This window comes from Haliaeetus leucocephalus, unplaced genomic scaffold (genome assembly GCF_000737465.1).
Source record: "Haliaeetus leucocephalus isolate CR32 unplaced genomic scaffold, Haliaeetus_leucocephalus-4.0 Scaffold240, whole genome shotgun sequence".
Taxonomy (NCBI): Eukaryota; Metazoa; Chordata; class Aves; order Accipitriformes; family Accipitridae; genus Haliaeetus; species Haliaeetus leucocephalus.
In genome coordinates, this window is record NW_010972676.1 from 12,695,186 (window position 1) to 12,711,909 (window position 16,724).

A 16,724-nucleotide genomic window follows, 5' to 3' on the forward strand; every position below is an offset into this window, starting at 1 on the left:
ACAAGAAGTTGCAAGGGGACACAGCCAGGGCAGCTGACCCAAACTGGCCAGAGGGATATTCCATACCGTGTGACGTCATGTCTAGTATATAAACTGGGGGGACTTGGCCTGGGGGGGGGATCACTGCTCAGGAACTAACTGGGCATCAGTCAGTGAGTGGTGAGCAATTGCATTGTGCATCATCACTTGTTTTGTATATTCCAATCCTTTTGTTATTATTGTCATTTTATTATTGTTATTATTATCATTATTAGTTACTTTCTTCTGTTCTATTAAACTGTTCTTATCTCAACCCACAAGTTTTACTTTTTTCCTTCTGATTCTCTCTCCCATCCCACTGGGTGGGGGGGAGTGAGGGAGCGGCTGCGTGGTGCTTAGTTACTGGCTGGGGTTAAGCCATGACAGGGAGGTTGTAAACAACTGCATTAAAACAGGTTCCTACCAATTGCTGAATATGCCTGAAGTATCCAGTTAGACATGTAAGAGACAGACAGCAATTTCCTCTTGTTTCTGCATCCTCAGCAAAACAGTAAATATCGCAACTGTACCTACAGTTTAAAAACATGGCAGGGAAAATGACTAGGCTGATGGGCTCTGAACTGGCTGTTACTTCTCATGGAGTCCTAGCAGATAGTCCAGTGCAGCCATCAACTCATTGCTCAGCAGCAGGCAAAACCCAAAATGGACTACAAGGAATTACTGCAAAAAAGATGAGATTAAAATGCAGAAAGCATCATAATGCAACTATATAAATCCATAACGCAGATAGATTTCGAATATTGTATGCAGTTCTGCTCTTTCATCTCAAAAAAGGTTTAGTAGAACTAAAAAAGGGGGAAAGAGTGGCAAGGCTGATTGAAGCTATGAAACAATGTCCATACAAGGAGCAACTACACAGATGAGAATTTTTGAACCCAGGAAAAAGAAGAGCAAGTGCAGGTAGCACAAACATCTATGATGGCATGAGTGGCACAAAAAATGAATAGAGAAAGATTACTGAATGTTTTTCACAGTGCAAGAACTAAGGAGAACCAAATGAAACTGGCAGGTGGCTCAAAAACAAACAAAAGGAAGTAGTTTTTCACACAATGTGTAGTTAAAACTCTGGAACTAATTGCCACAGGATGTTGCAGATGCCAAAGTTTACATGAGTTCAAAAAGCAATTAGAGAAATAAATAGGAGAGAAAAAAAATCCATGAATGGCTATTAATCACAAATGTATTACCTCAGGATTAGGAAATCTTGGAACCACAGATTGTTAGATGCTGAGAGAACATACCAGGCAAGTACTACTGTATGCTTAACTTGTTCTTTTGCTGTTCCCTAAGTACCCATGCCTGCTCATTGCCAGGGACAGGACACTGGGATACACTGACCACGGGCCTCTTTCAATACAGGTATTCTTATGGATTGATTGCATTTTAGACGTCACTTTTTCCAAGTCAGCTATTCATCTTCTGCTCTGCCCCTTTTTGTATCTTACAAAAAGACATTTCTTCCAGATGGTCTCTAGTCCTAGGGCTTCTTTATTTCCATCTTTGTAATTGTTCACTGGTACAAGTATCATGATGATGCTTATGATAAGGAATACATTTACATTACATTTAAAGCCTTTTTTTGAAGAAAAAGGAACCTTTGGTACATTATAAAATATGCAATTTGTTAGAAACCGTTCAAAAGATCTGTTTAAAATCTCTTTAAAATACCTAGAATAAGAGAAGCAAACACTGAGAAGCAGCAAGACTCAGGGCCCAAAGGTCATCAAGGAACATTCATATACAGGGTTAAAATACCATTCAAGGCTGTAGAACACAGATAACAAAACCTGCTCAAATAAATTTTGAGTCTTATATGAGCTCTCATTATGAGACTAGGTCACCCATGTTAGAAATAGTTTGACATTAACCAGTATCCTGAACAAACAATAAAACATTTCTAGCGCTTCAGCATTAAAAGGCTGATGTAACAGAAGTGAGACAGTGTTGCTGTATCATCAGCATCAAGAGGAAGTGTCTCAACCTCAGGTATATAAATAATTTAGATTTGCAAGTACAGTTTCGAATCAGGAAGTGAATCCCAGACTCATATTTACCAATTTAGACTGGAAACTAAAAGACCATTTGTAACCATCAGAGGAATGACATCCTGGAACATGTTTTCAGTATGAATAGTGAGCCCCAACAAGTTAACTGATTTAAAGATGAAGCTCAAGATATGCGAATGAGCTGGGTTATATAAAAACAGCTGCCTGAATCAGAGAGAGACTGGACTTCATGATTCAGGAGATCCTTTCCATTCCATTCCTAATTAAAATACAAATACTTTATGAATGGATGTTGTGGGAGTCAGGATTTTTTTTCCTTAAGCAGAGTCCTAATCATCACTAAATGCTGTAAGAAGGAAATTACTTGTATAGCTATCTGAAAGTTCAATGCCCTATGCTATCAAAGTCTGTCTCAGGAGTATAAAAAAAAAACCCGCACCACAGGAAAGCACTCTATTCACTAAGGGAAAGGCAAAGAAATCCCTTTTTCCTGTCATTTGCCCATAAAAATTATAACCACTTAGCAATAAAAGCATGCAGAAAGTAGAGAGAACATCGTTGATTTGACTACACAACTAAGCAGTGGTAGTACCCATAGGTACAATAAAACAGAACTTGTCATCATACATCGTTTTGTACCAACAATTATTTCCTTAGAATAATGTGTCTGGGATCTGTGACCTCCTGAATCTGAAGAAATACAGTGCAGTGACAGTGTTTTCGCTACATAGTAATTTATGAAATGCATACTACAAACTTGAAGCATATATCCTAATACACAGATACCTAGGATTATAAACACACAGACGGCTGCTCTTACAGCTTTAGACTTAGTTTACAAAGTAACAACCCCAGCTGTCACTGCTGTGAAATGGGAGGTTATTCCTGATGCTGGTGAGAAGCAAAATTGACAATGCAAAAATTCCAAGTTGATTTCAGTGCAAAATAAAGACAGATTATCTCAAACATTATGTATTTGCTAGTGTTCCTTTACTTTGTTTTGAAACATGAAATATTTAAGGATAAACCAAAATCACCAAAGTTTTACACTATACCAGCATTTGCTCAAGGAAAAAATTAACATCTTGCATCAAAGCAAGAAAGCAAGCAGCACTGCTCACTAATAAAAAGAGATAACTTTCTCATTAAATACCTGTGTCCCACTATGCAGGCTACCACTAGTTTTACCTCAACATATATATGGAGAGAGGAAAAAGCCTTATTTTGTAAAACCAATTCCACCTACTCTATAAGAATGGCTACATGAAGGTTGATACAGGGTTTCAAAAGGAACACAGGTTGTTTGCAGAGAATTATGAACCTATCATAAAAATTATATAATCATACCAGCTGTTTCACAGACCAGTCAAAAAAACCAGACAATATGCCCTAGATTCACTAAAACTCCTACTCACAATTCGAAAATACCATAGCGACACTTTCTAAAGGACAACAAATACCATAACTGATTGGGATTTTAAAAACAATACTTCCAATAAGATAACATTTCCAATATAACCAAACCAGCACCACCAAAAATAAATCTTTAGATTTTTTTAGTTTATTTTAAGCAAAATATTTGTTTCGTATGACATTTTGGATGTGAAAAATGGAACACATAATTTGTGCTTAGGAAACTAACAGCAATTGAAGGCTTCTCTGTTCCAGTGAACCCTGGATATCAGAACATTGCTAAATAAAAGAAGAAACACTGATCACAGCATTAATTTATTCTGAATTAAATATCCAAAGTCATATTTTAAGAGAAAATTAGTTTCTACATCAAACACAAAATAAAATTCTAAGAAGAAAGGTCACCTGTGATGTCAACATGCAGATATTTATATATCTACATGAACTTTATTTATCACAAGCTTTTTCTCTTTTCCCTTTTGCATAGCATTGTTTTTTTTCCCCCCTGCCAGTCCAGGTGTACAGCTGTGGTTTAAGTGGAAGTCTCACAGAACAATAGCAGAATGCTGCCAAAACCCCAACAATATATGTGCAAGAGCAAGTCCCATCAACTAAAAGTCAGTGTAAACCTTATTGGATGTGCAGGTAGACGACAGGATTATCACCTCAGCCTGGACTGTCCCCTTAAAAACTTCCACTATTTAAAATCTTACTGTATTAACCACAAAACCCCTTAATACTTTCTGAGTGACTCAAAGCATTAAACTACTGTAATCCTTCTGGAAGGTTAAATCTGCTAGGTTTTCTTCCTTGTTAAATCTCTTAATATAACGGTCATCTCAGCTTAATAAGGAAAACATATCAGATCTTCATGTCTGACAGGTTTTGTTTCTGTATACATGGCCTAAAATGAGCTGGCTAGTAAGTCACAGGCATTTCCAGCTAATCTGTATTAAAAATCAGTATTATTTGTGGGAGGGCTGCGTATTTCACCCAATAGTTAAAAAAAAAGATGGGATCAAAACCTCCTTACACAGTCAAGACTGAATCACCAGAGACAGGTCTCCGAGGTGTAGAATTAACTATGTACTAGAAAAACAAGAACTTCCCTTTACAACATTACTCTGTTTTAACTACATTTTTCAATATATTTATTTCAGTGAATTTACATCTAGTGTAAATTATGTTGTTTTATCACACTATACTATCCATGTCCACCTTTGAAGCAGTAAGATCTAACTGTATTTAAGAAAAATTCTATTTGTGATATTAATTAAATGCTAGCATATGAACAACCCATATTACATTAAGTGTTCTCAAGGACAGTGGTCAGAATTTGCTTCATTTCAAGCTAGTTCCAAAACACTATAGAGTAGGTACTTACTGAGATCCTCTGCAAGCTGGACCCTCTTGCCAGTTAGGAGCTTCACCTTCTTTTCATTGTCCTCAGCAAAATCTTCAAGCACCTCCTTTACATTCTTCTCCAAGCGCCTTACTATAACAAAAACAACAAACCAACCGAAAAAAAGCGAGTGGTAACATTTTTGCACCTGTAATGACCTAAGCACAAAATTTTGGGAAGGTCTGCGGGAGACGTAGTGTATGTTACGAGACTAACTAGTCTGGTTGGAGAAAAGGCAAACTTCTGAACACAAGCCCCTTGTTTGGGCCCTTAAGTCAGGAAATTCTTTGAGAAAGATGTTTAAATTTCAAAGGATATTTTTCTCTCTGAATTAAATTATTGGATGACTTTTTTAGGAGGAGATAAAAATGTTGTAGACTGCTTTGCTGTCATTCAGAAGTTTCTTCTCTGAGACTGAGTGTCCAACAAATCTGTTATTGTAAGCATCCTCGCTGCCTCCTTTTTAACAGTTACACTTTCACTGTCAACATCATCCTCATCAGATGAATCAAGGCCAAGTCAATTAAAGGTGAGAGATGGAAAAAGAAGTTAATGATGACAGCAGAGTGCGGTATTGAAAAATTGATGACACACAGAGGGGTGTTGCTGTATATACAAGGCTAAGAGGAATCAAAAGCTCTTTAAAGCAGTATTACATCCATCTTAGCACTCATATCCTTGCCCTTCATGCTTAGAGGGAGTACCTCCTAATAAAACTTCCTAATTTTCAGCCAAGCAGTTGTCAATGAGGTAGGTGGTTTGAAGAGGTTTGCCTTTTTACATTTAGGGGCAATTTCTTCTCCATGGAGGGTAACTTGCATCACATGACAAGGTTCAAACCTTTTACTTGCATCTTCCTCAAGAAGCAGGCTGAAAACTATTTTACAGATCAAAGGTCATTATTAGTAGTTGTACCATGGCACTAACTGATTGCTATATAAATGATGCTTTATAAGGAAGCTGCTGTTCTATTAGCTTGTCTAGATACTACATGACATATTTTGCATGGCTTTAAAAAAATCCATTAGAATTGATTTTTTATATCAAACATTTTAAAATTAAAATCTACAGCTAGACTGACATGAGAAAAAAGAATATAGTCACTATTTGTTGAAATCCTTTCTGCTTGAAAAAAGATATTGACAATTGGCATCACGTAAGCTGAAAATATTTTAAACTGGAGAGTGTCTTAATTATTTGACATTCTATTTACACTAGATACTTTAATGTAAATAGAATGTCAAATTCTATTTACTCTACATCTTTTAATTACCTAACCAGGACACAAAAATCAGCCAGCCAGGCTAAGCATGAAAGGAACGCATAACTAGAGGAAAACTAAAAAATGAAACAAAAAATTGTGTAGACAAACACCTCAATTCACTATGAGCCTTACCTTCAGTGTTAGTAAGCTGCTGCCTCAGCGTGTTTGCTGTAATTGCCAGCATTCGCTGTATTCGCCAGAAGAGTACAATATCATTACATTCGAGCTGAAATGAGGGAAGTTGTAGTGTCAGACACCTGATGTCCAGTGAACATCCTACACTTAACAAGAATCTCTTGACACTTTTAGCGGCAACTGTAAACTCACGTATACATATCCTCATCTTGCACAAAAATACCACAGAATAACCACTATAAGTAACAAGGAAACACACCAAAAATAATTCTAAAGAACTGTGTCAGCCCTATTTAATACACTGCATCACCTTTACATCTACCGTTTTCAACAGAAAGAGCCATATCGAGGGATATCACAGAAAAACAATTTGCACACACCATATGCAGGCTGGTGAGTATAACCCAACGCTCACTGAAACCACCACACTTGTTCATAGCAAACACATTGAAAGACAACAGCTGAACTCCCTGCTGTGACTTTGTCTGACAAATGCTTCTGCAGATAGTGTTGGGCCAAGGGCTGCATTTGCTAAGAAGAGACAGTTTCTACACCTGCAAGGATAGCAGAAGGGAGCACTAACTTCACATTAGGACACCTTAAAAAGACAATAACAGAACAGGAGGTTAAGTGTCATGGAGAGGCAGCTCTCCACTCTATGACCTCATTTTCTCTTACCTCTTACAGGCAAAGGTATTTCTACAGTAGTAAAGATTTCTGGCTCCATGGGAATCATTCTTTGTCACAAAAAGAAAAACAAAACTCCACAGAAAGTGAGGAGCTTTACCTTTCCAGTAATTTCTTTTTGATTCAAAATATAATGGTAAGAAAACCATATATTCTTTTCTTTGTGCATACTGTCATTTGTTGCACAAGCTTGGGTTTACAAAACTGGAAAGTCATTTAAAATATCTGTTTGTAAGCTCCATAGTTTTTTTTTTTTTTCCCTGTTGATCACATGTGGCTCCAAGCATTAACTCTAAACACTTATTTATCATACTTATCCATAAAACCCCTCTTACTTAATGTTTTCTGAATTTTTTCTATCAGTGAGGTAAATAAATATCAATGGCAAAGTGGGAGAAATGGATACCAACAAGCTGTACAATACTGCTTTTAACAGTGTATTTTCAATACATGTTGATAAGTAACAGATGTTTAGGTCATGGCTGATACCTAGTGGTCATTTTATATAATTACCACCAGGATGGCATAGGATGGCATTTTATCAATTAAAAGCCTGATGTAAAACATATCCAAGATCACCAGCTATCTCACGGTAAAGGATATAAAGAAAGGTTAAGCTAGTTTAAAGTATTTGTAGAATTTTTGGTTTTCAACTGAGATGGAAATAGTAAGGCAAAACACCAGCGTATATCTGTTCTTCAATTTACCTCTGAGTCCACAAAATGCCTCTGATAATAATAGAAGCCTCTTCGACATAGATTGCAGTGGTTCAAAGCAGTCTTCAGGAAATACCTTCTATAAATTTGGTGCCATGTGTCTTTAATCTAGGAAAACAGTACTTAAATTTGACTAAATAAATACATACACTCACTATTGTGCATATTTTGATGATCACAGATAATTTAAAAATATAACTCCAAATTCCACTATTGCTGTCATGTAATATATGTTTAAACATCTCAGCAATTTGTCTGCAACTGGGATATGATTAATGTGTTTGTTACATTTGGCAAACATGCCAGATGATTGTCAATTTAAAAAGCTACTCTTCCATGCTTGTAATATCACAATGTTTAAAAATATCATCTGCAGGCAAAGTACATTTAAACTATATACTACAAAACAGGACAAATTGTTCTGCTCTTGGCATGCTGCCGTCTTCACATTAACACTAAGAATACATTTTTGAGTGGTACCCATTTATTTATCAATCAAACCAGATTAAAGCATAGAGAAATATTTAATGGGTCTTATGTAAACAAACATTTGTAACTTTTCTTGATTAGGCTTATGTACATTCCAGTTCTTCAAAATTAGATATATATATATACACACACACACTGATATGGCTCTTCAAAAAAAACCATAAAACAAAATTAAGAAAATCTGTTGCTTAGCTAGAAAGGAAACTCAATTTGCACTCATTCTCCTCATGCAGAGGATGTGGATCACTACTCTGATCAAAAAGGTATGGTAAGTATAGGAAAGGGGCAACAGGTATTTAAATAACTCCTCTACCTTCAGTAAGTACATGTTGAAAAGGCAGCCAAAGTTACTGCAGAAAATGTTAAAGGAAATCTACTTCTGTTACTTATTAATGTTTGAATCCTCTTTTATTTAAAATCTTACATTTAATTAGATAAAAGGTCTAATTATGGTTAAGAGCCTTACACTGCTATGAGCTAAATCATTTTCCAGAACATTTTAAACGTACAATACATTCCCTCAGGGCACTCTAAAAACCCCTGCCTTTTTCCAAGTATTCTTACAAAATTTCCCTCTCTTCAATGTACCTATGAACTTCAAACTGCACGCAAAACCACACTGAAAGTTTAGGAACGCACATTATGTTTTTATCATGTCTTGCTCACAAAGGCCTCGATTCCACTATATAACATCTGAACAATAATTTTAAACAAGCCTTGTCGTAATGCAGGCAAGAAAATCTGCTCAGCAGATTCTGATTTTAGTCTAAACTGACAGATTCCAAAGAGTTGTATTGCATGTCTGACAGCCAACAGAAATGCGTGAATTGCGTGCAAGCAGTCATTTAGTAATTCATTTGGAAACATCTGGATTACAAATTCAGTATTTAGATGGAGTCTTCTGTATGCTATCTAGAAGGAACATTCAAGTGTTCACAGGGGGCTTCCATATGTTTTGTTACAATTCTGCATCTTACCAGACAGGGGTCCACTGTTATTCCTCTTGCTTCAAGATTCTTCCTGACAGTCGTCACTTCATCATTTGCCAGATAAGCTGCATGTTCTTCATTGCATTTGATTAATTTCTCAAGTTCATTTTTTGTTTCGTTACGAATATTCTAGGATAAGAATGATTAGTTACAATTAATTATTATAGACTCAGAGATCATCAGCACCTCCTCAATAAACAGTCTACCTGTTTAATAAACCAGAACAGAAAATACCTTTGACACTATTAACTATTACATTTAAGTGACTCAAAAGAGTATTTGTGCAAAGACACCTCAAATATAGTATTTTAAAATGGATAATTCACTGCCAATTTTTCATATTTTTTTCTTTTCATTATGCACAGAAATGCACAAGAGGAAGAGAAGGGTGGAAAAAAAAAATAAATCATAGGTGTTAGCCTCCTTTCCCCTCCATGAACATCCACTAGCGGGGTTCACATTCACGTATCACCTGTGACACCGATGAGAACTGTAATTTTTGCCTAACAGCTAGCAAGAACTCTCCATGGATTCACACCTTTAAGTTGATATTCATTAAATTCAAGTAAGATAGGTTGAAGTCGCTGCCTTTCTCCCATACCTGGCTGCATACAGTTGACTGTAAAACTCCTTCCTCTGAAACAATTACTTTCTACTGCATTCTTTTAAACTCTACTTACTTCTTTAAAGTATGATTCAGTTTGAGAAGTATCTAGAAAAAGTAACATAAAAAGCCCATCATCTCTGGGCATTAAATGGCAGGTGCTATTTAAATTCAAAAGAAATTTCAGAAAGCTATGAGCAAATGAGAAGAGAGGTTATGATGAAAACAGTCAATAAGAAGATACAACTGTGACTAGAATGCAAGTGATAATGCTATCATATACTAATTAAATCCAAATGGAGCATAATAGGAAACTGCATGTGACTTCCTGAAAAGCATGCTTAGAAAGTATAAAAGAGAATAGCCCAGTTCCCACCCTGTTTTCATCAATTTCTTTCTGCTGGAAGAACTTTAACATTCAGGTCAATGGCATAATAGTAAAGATGTAATTCAGCTGAAGAACGGAAAACAGTTTACAAGCCACTATGTATCTGCAATATGAAAAAAGTTTATGGAATTCTCTGTGGTGTAATATTTAAAAAATGAGTAGTAAAAGTAACTGTAAAGTATTTAAAAGCAATTTTTTTTTTTTTTGCAATCATCTAAATAGTGTGAAGAGGGTTGATATTTTTGAAGATTTACTGAGTAATAATCAAAGTTTTCTAAAGGTAGTGAACTACAAATTCTACCCCCCTCCCCCCCTGCTTTTACCTGTTCTTTGGTGCGGCCTATCCAGTATAACCATCTTTTTTTCCAGTCTGGACCCACCATATCTTCAATAACAGACTCAGCTAAAAAAGGAAACATGGTATTAAGTATCACTCAAAATATATGTAACCAGCCAAATTTATACTTCTAAAATTAGGTACAAGATCAAGAATGGACATTTTATGCCTAAGAACAACTAAGATATGCCACACTGAGTCAAGTCAGATGTCTTTTACTTAAAGCAACAGTTGATGTCTTAATAAAATTTAAAAATTACTGTCAACCAGTAGAAACTTCAAGGAATTATAGAAAAAACATAACATCCCTCCACTGAGACAGCCCTCCAGGTTCCAAGTCAGGCGTTTAAAAAAATCTTACTTCGTTGCAACTTGCATCAAAATTAATTATGCTTGGCAACCATAAACGGACCAACTACTTTTCCTGAATTTACCCTATTCTTCTACATGTGTGTTTGGACAATTTTTTTGACTCTACAGATCTCTATTGCTTATCTTTCAGTTGCCTCATTGCAAGAGCAAGAGCACTAGCTTTTGAGGCTGTATTTTGCTAAACATTTCTGTCAGTATCGGTACCCTTTCAAACTGTCACCACTATCTCAGTTGTGCTGCTACAAAAGCTTGCACTGCAGTGAAGTGAACTAGATTCGGAAATTGGCCCAGATTAAGAAGCACACAAGAGTGGAATACATCACACAACTCACTGTCTTTGAGCCGACTTTGGAGCGTCTCTTCCATAAAATGAATAGCTGCATCCCACTGCTGTTTATCAGATATTGACCGATCTTCTAAGGCATTGTGCTGGATCACTCGCTGTAATACAGAACATTGTTTTAGCATACAATACATAATTTATTCAGGATTTACTAAAAAAAGATTTCTGACATTATCTTCATTTTTTTGATGTCCACAAAACCAGCATGTATTGGGCACACAGGATTAATTCAAGAGGCACCTTTTCAAAGCACTGCCAAAAATATTTTCTTGTGCCTTTAATTTGAGTCTTTTCTACAGCCTAGCATAAATAATGTAAAAAATACAACAAACAATATGAAATCCCTCCAGATTACAGAATCTATAAAGATCGTAATGAAACACTGTTGTTTTGTGTGGCTATACTTTACAGAACAAATAGATGATGCTAAACAATTCTCACAAGACTGTCCTTGGGCAGCCAGAGGATTATGGAGGACTTTTTCCTGAACCAACAAAACCAATTTTATTAGATGTTATTTAGGGCAATAATTAACAAGAGGTAATAATAAAATGAATTGAGAATCACTGAATTAAAACATTATATAGACAAGGAGGGATGGACAAATCTCCCTATCATTTTATGATTACATTGAAAGAATGTTAAAATACTGAATAAGCAACTTCAGTAAAAAGATTTCAACAGCACTTAGTCAACAATGCAAAAAACCCCACTACATTTTACCAGGCTATCCTCCGCTCTCTCATTCCATTTATGTCGTTTAATACTTTCTTCTTTGACAGCTTGTTTCAGTTTATCAAAGATATCATCATGCTCTTTTCCTTTTTGTTCTGTCATGAAACGGGAAAATTCTTCTTGCAAAGTCTCCCAAGCCACCTAGAAAGTTAGTAAACAATGCCTACTGAAATGGACCATATATATATGCACCAGCTGGTAAAGGAACATTTATGACAATTCTTGCAAGTATGAAAAGTTGCATACTTTCTCAAAACAACATACAAGCATAAGAGCAAGTCATTGACTTTTCCTTTGCTGCCTTATCCATTACTAATAAAGTCAACATTAAACGCTTTGCTATGTTGTAGCAAATTGAATTCTGTTAAACTTGCATAAATCTATTAAATATGAATATACCTAGCTTGAAGGGTTTGTTTAACCTCTTAAAAGGAGGGGGTTTTTGGTGTTTAATAAGGAAAATTCACCAGAAGAGCTAATACAACGTTCCTGCTGTATATGCTTCTCAACATCAAGCTCTTGCTAGCCTTTTCTGACATGTAAGCTTGTTAGAAGAACTACAGTCAGCCCTTCAAACCATCACCTGACTTCTCTGGAGCTATGCTTTCATTTCAACAGGCTTTGCACAGGTTTTTGGTTTTGTTTTTTTTTAATATTTTTTATAATAACTAAATTCTCACCTCTACTGCTTTATTAGGCAGTTGCTTGTCAGTCCACTGCTTCAGTTTGATGTCCACAGTGGTGTTAAATGTCCCTGAGTTCATAGTCTGTGCTGCTGGGAGGTATATATTCTCAATCACATGAGTAGATACCCTTTCCCATAAAGTTTTCTGAAGAATCTCCTCCCTAAAATGGAAGTTGTAACACATATGATGGCTTCCAATACAAAAGTGTCTAACAGGTATGCATTCAATTTGTTAGAAACACTGAGAAAACAAGACTACAGAACACAGGAAGTACTCCTTAACATCAGGACATGACTTCAACCAAAATCTACTTGGAACGAAGGACACAAATACACAATGTTTTCAGCAGCAAAGACAGCTTCAGAAGTTGGCCTCTGCAACTCTTATGGCTGCCACTGCACTGCACAGCAGCCCCTTGCAGCCTTTAACTATACCAGTATAATAATCATGTACAGCTGTGTGTGCATATGCATGGCAGGTGAGGGAACAAGGGGGCAGACTGTAAAGCATTGAAATGATTTGACTAAAAAGTCTGCACTCCCAAAAAAGCATGTGGGTTTTGTTTCCGTAGTATTCCGATTTGTTTGTTGGAACATGCTGTAGTTTTCCATCTGTGATTTTCATTGATTGTTCCCAGATTTGATAAACAATGAAGCAAGTTGAGAAGTCCAACCTTTTACAAAAATGTGTATTGACATTCATTTACAAATGTGCCTCGACACTATAAAACTAAGCACCACTTTCCTATTTATGATGTGTTTCAAGAAGTAACAATGGAAACAATCTAAGTTTAACCTTTTTAAATTACAATAAACTTACTCGGGAAACTTTGCAGCTGCAGTGAGACAACTCAGCTGAGCCAGTGTGACATGCAGCCAGTACCCACAGAGGCAGTCATGCTCCTTCTGCTCTTGCCAGAGTCTCCAGTACAGGTTGTGGGTTTCTTGCAGATTAATTTTATGCTAGCTCAGCATGCTAAATCAGTTTACCAACAGGTCATATGAATGCCAGATTTGGTAGAATGGTGAGAGCTAAGAGCCAAAGTATAAAAACTGCCTTTTTTTGGTGGTATCTGACTATCCGATTCACTCAAGCTCTTTTCTTCCAAATGGGCTGAAGTTCAGGACACAAGCCTCATCCCTGATAATGCCCCTACTCTAATGGGCTGTCTGTGGACAAAGACTGAAGAACTTCTCATAAATATCAATTATCCCCCCATTTCAACAGCAGCAGAATTGAAAATTTCTCTTCTGTGTTTAAAGCCTCCTTTGAGATTTAAAAATTTTGAAGCTCTCCTTCTGACATACCAGTATAAATGGGGATCAAAGCCACTAGTTTTTCTACTGTTGAAGCAGATCTTTGGCATATTTAGGGTAGTAAAAGTATTTATACAAAATTAAAAGGAATTCAAGCACTTAAATGTTGAAAGAATTCACTATAAATAAAAACTAATATTGCCACCAGTACAAAATGTTTTCCTTAAAAAGCTTTGTTCAAAATAGGATGATTTGGATAGTGTTCGGACAAAAATCAGTTATTGATCATTCTTGATCACCATGAAAAGAACTGGGGAAGTGGCAAATTAATTTCACTTACAGGGTGTGCTGGAAACCATCTGTTATGGATTTTACCACTTACAAATGCACTGTAGGAGAAGGGCAGTCCTCCAATTAAGAACAAATGCAATCTCATTCCTTCTTTACTGACATGTCAATAAAAATACACTTTTGCTTTGCTTAATCCAATTAAACTTAATTGGAAGGAATGGAAATTTTAACAGGATAAAAACATTTGCATTCATCAAATGCACTGCTGTTTTCAGGCTGCACAAAATGGCTAACAGAAGCACTTTTTCATGACTTAGGTTTCCAGTTCTACTTTATAGCTCATTAAGTGTTATAAAACTAGAATCACCCCTACATTTTAACTTTCAAAAGAAATGCACAGAAACATTCATGTCATGCACCCACCCGATCCACAACATAAAATGAGGCAGATAAGACATGAGCCAGGGTACTTCAGCATCTATTACACAGCGAACAGCAACAAACATCAAAGTGGCAAATGAGCATTGCATTTGGACTAGAACATAACTTCAGACTAATATACTGCCTACAACACCTTCTCTGAACACATCTACATACCCAGAATTATTCTAATGTCATTAAGAATCAGACATTTCATCTTGGTTTCTACTCTATGACCAAGTAACAGTTCATTCAGGTCACTGAAGGCAAAGGCATTAAAGAAATCTTTTATTTGTGGTTCACAGTTGTGGTACAGGCTGTCATCAAAGTAATCCTTTACATTGGTTATTCTCCTCTCAGCCTGCATCTACAGTGGCTTTACTATGCAGTGATGCTACACTGTTAAAATACTTAGGCTAAGCACTCTCTCTCACACCTCTGTCTGCCTTAAAAAGAAGGGCAGTGTAGTACGGTGCTACCTGGTTGAGGCTACCAAGGAGATCCACACGCAGGATGAAATTCTCAAACATCCAGATCAGCTCTTTTTAGAGCCAGGAATTACACAATCTTTCAACTTCCAAATCTCTGATTCACAGAGATAAACTTTTTTCCAAGGTCATATATATTATCTTGATATGAACAACAATAATCCCCAAACATCAAGTTAAGAGGAGTTACTGATTAATACTTCAAATGAACATCTGAAAATACCTTTAGTATGACTGTTCCTTTTAATTTTTGAGGAATATCTATTGTTCATTATACTGTATAAAACCAGAACAAACCACAAACTGACATCATATAATTTTTGTCGAGGGATTATACAAGTATTTGCTGATTCAGAATAATAAACAAACAGACTACTTCCACAGGGACAAAGGACATAATAATACATTGTCCTAAGAAAAACAGTTCTTATTTATATCCAAGAATTTTGTTTACTAAAACTCTTTGTATTTTAAAGACAAACTTCTGCTAGTTAATTAAAAAAAGGAAAAAAGAAAAAAATTACCATACCAGTGCTTTGGTGTGACCTGAGTCAAACTTATGACTTCATCAAGAATCTCATTCTTTGCTTTTTCGAATAGTTCATTCTGTGCAAAAGGAAAAATATGGAATAGTAAGATTTTAAGTATAGTTTGATCACGTTTCCATACAAAAAGTAAAAAAACAAAACCTTTTTCTTATGGCCTTTAAGCCTAAAATGATACCTTCTGGTCATGTTCTGGACAATGTATGTGCTTGTCATAAGCTACCCTGGTTTACCATACATCTTCCCACCCATCTCCTGCACGCCTCTGGCCAGGCATGGCATTCAAATATTCAGGATCTCTACAAAAGAACTAGAGAATGGGATCATAATTGTTTTGTTATTCTGTCTGAAAGACCAGGGAACGTAACTTCTCTTTGCCAGTTCTGTCATGTTCACAAAGAAACACTGACCTACTCCTGCGGGCAAGTTAACTGTATACTAGAAGAGTGAAGGACTTGTGATACTTCAACACTTAACAATTTTGAAGGACGCTATTTCATAAAACATAATGTTACACTGTCCTCACATTTTAAAATGTCAGTACTTTATGTTAACTTTAAGAAACCTTTACAAATGAGATTAAATGGCAGAAATTTTAATCCATAATCAACACTTTGTAGCACACAAATTAAAGCAGTCATGTAATTTACCCTGTCAAGCTCTCGCAACCGAGGGTAATTGTTCTTCCATTCAGTCTCAAGATTGAAACGTGTGGCTGCAAAAATCAGAAACAAGGCCTTAATTTTTTTAATTGTCTATATGCACCTCAAGACTATCTTAAAAGTTTAGTAGCTCCTAAACTTGCCACAGATCTTGCTTATGACAAACCCTCCAAGAACATTAAGTGCCTCTGCAAATGAGCAAAGTTTTTTGCTGTCTATGCTCAGATATTCTGTTTGTAAATTACAGGATTCATGCATTGAAAAAATGTAGTGGAAAGAGAGCAATTCAGCTTCCAGCTCTGTGCAAGTCAGCCCTGCCCTGGCTGAGCAGATGGTGTCTTTATATAGGAAACCATTTCAAACAACATCTGAATCCAGTGGAAGGACTGTGTTTTGCCCACAAAAAGCCCTGGATTTTTTTCTTCATACTTATTTACTCCCTTGGCTTTTAGAGCAA

General features: G+C 36.1%; 1 protein-coding gene across 1 annotated transcript in view; it reads right to left on the minus strand.

Annotated features, from left to right (window-relative positions):
- OPA1 (optic atrophy 1 (autosomal dominant)) overlaps window positions 1-16,724 on the minus strand; it is a 58,361-nt gene that overhangs the window by 16,320 nt on the left and 25,317 nt on the right. The window contains exons 20-29 of the mRNA XM_010568444.1: window positions 16,256-16,320; window positions 15,590-15,666; window positions 12,600-12,765; window positions 11,908-12,060; window positions 11,174-11,282; window positions 10,456-10,535; window positions 9,129-9,269; window positions 7,654-7,770; window positions 6,257-6,350; window positions 4,843-4,953 (exon numbers count right to left, since the gene is read on the minus strand). Coding sequence (XP_010566746.1) covers window positions 4,843-4,953; window positions 6,257-6,350; window positions 7,654-7,770; window positions 9,129-9,269; window positions 10,456-10,535; window positions 11,174-11,282; window positions 11,908-12,060; window positions 12,600-12,765; window positions 15,590-15,666; window positions 16,256-16,320 — 1,113 coding nt within the window. The remainder of the gene's footprint in view (window positions 1-4,842; window positions 4,954-6,256; window positions 6,351-7,653; window positions 7,771-9,128; window positions 9,270-10,455; window positions 10,536-11,173; window positions 11,283-11,907; window positions 12,061-12,599; window positions 12,766-15,589; window positions 15,667-16,255; window positions 16,321-16,724) is intronic.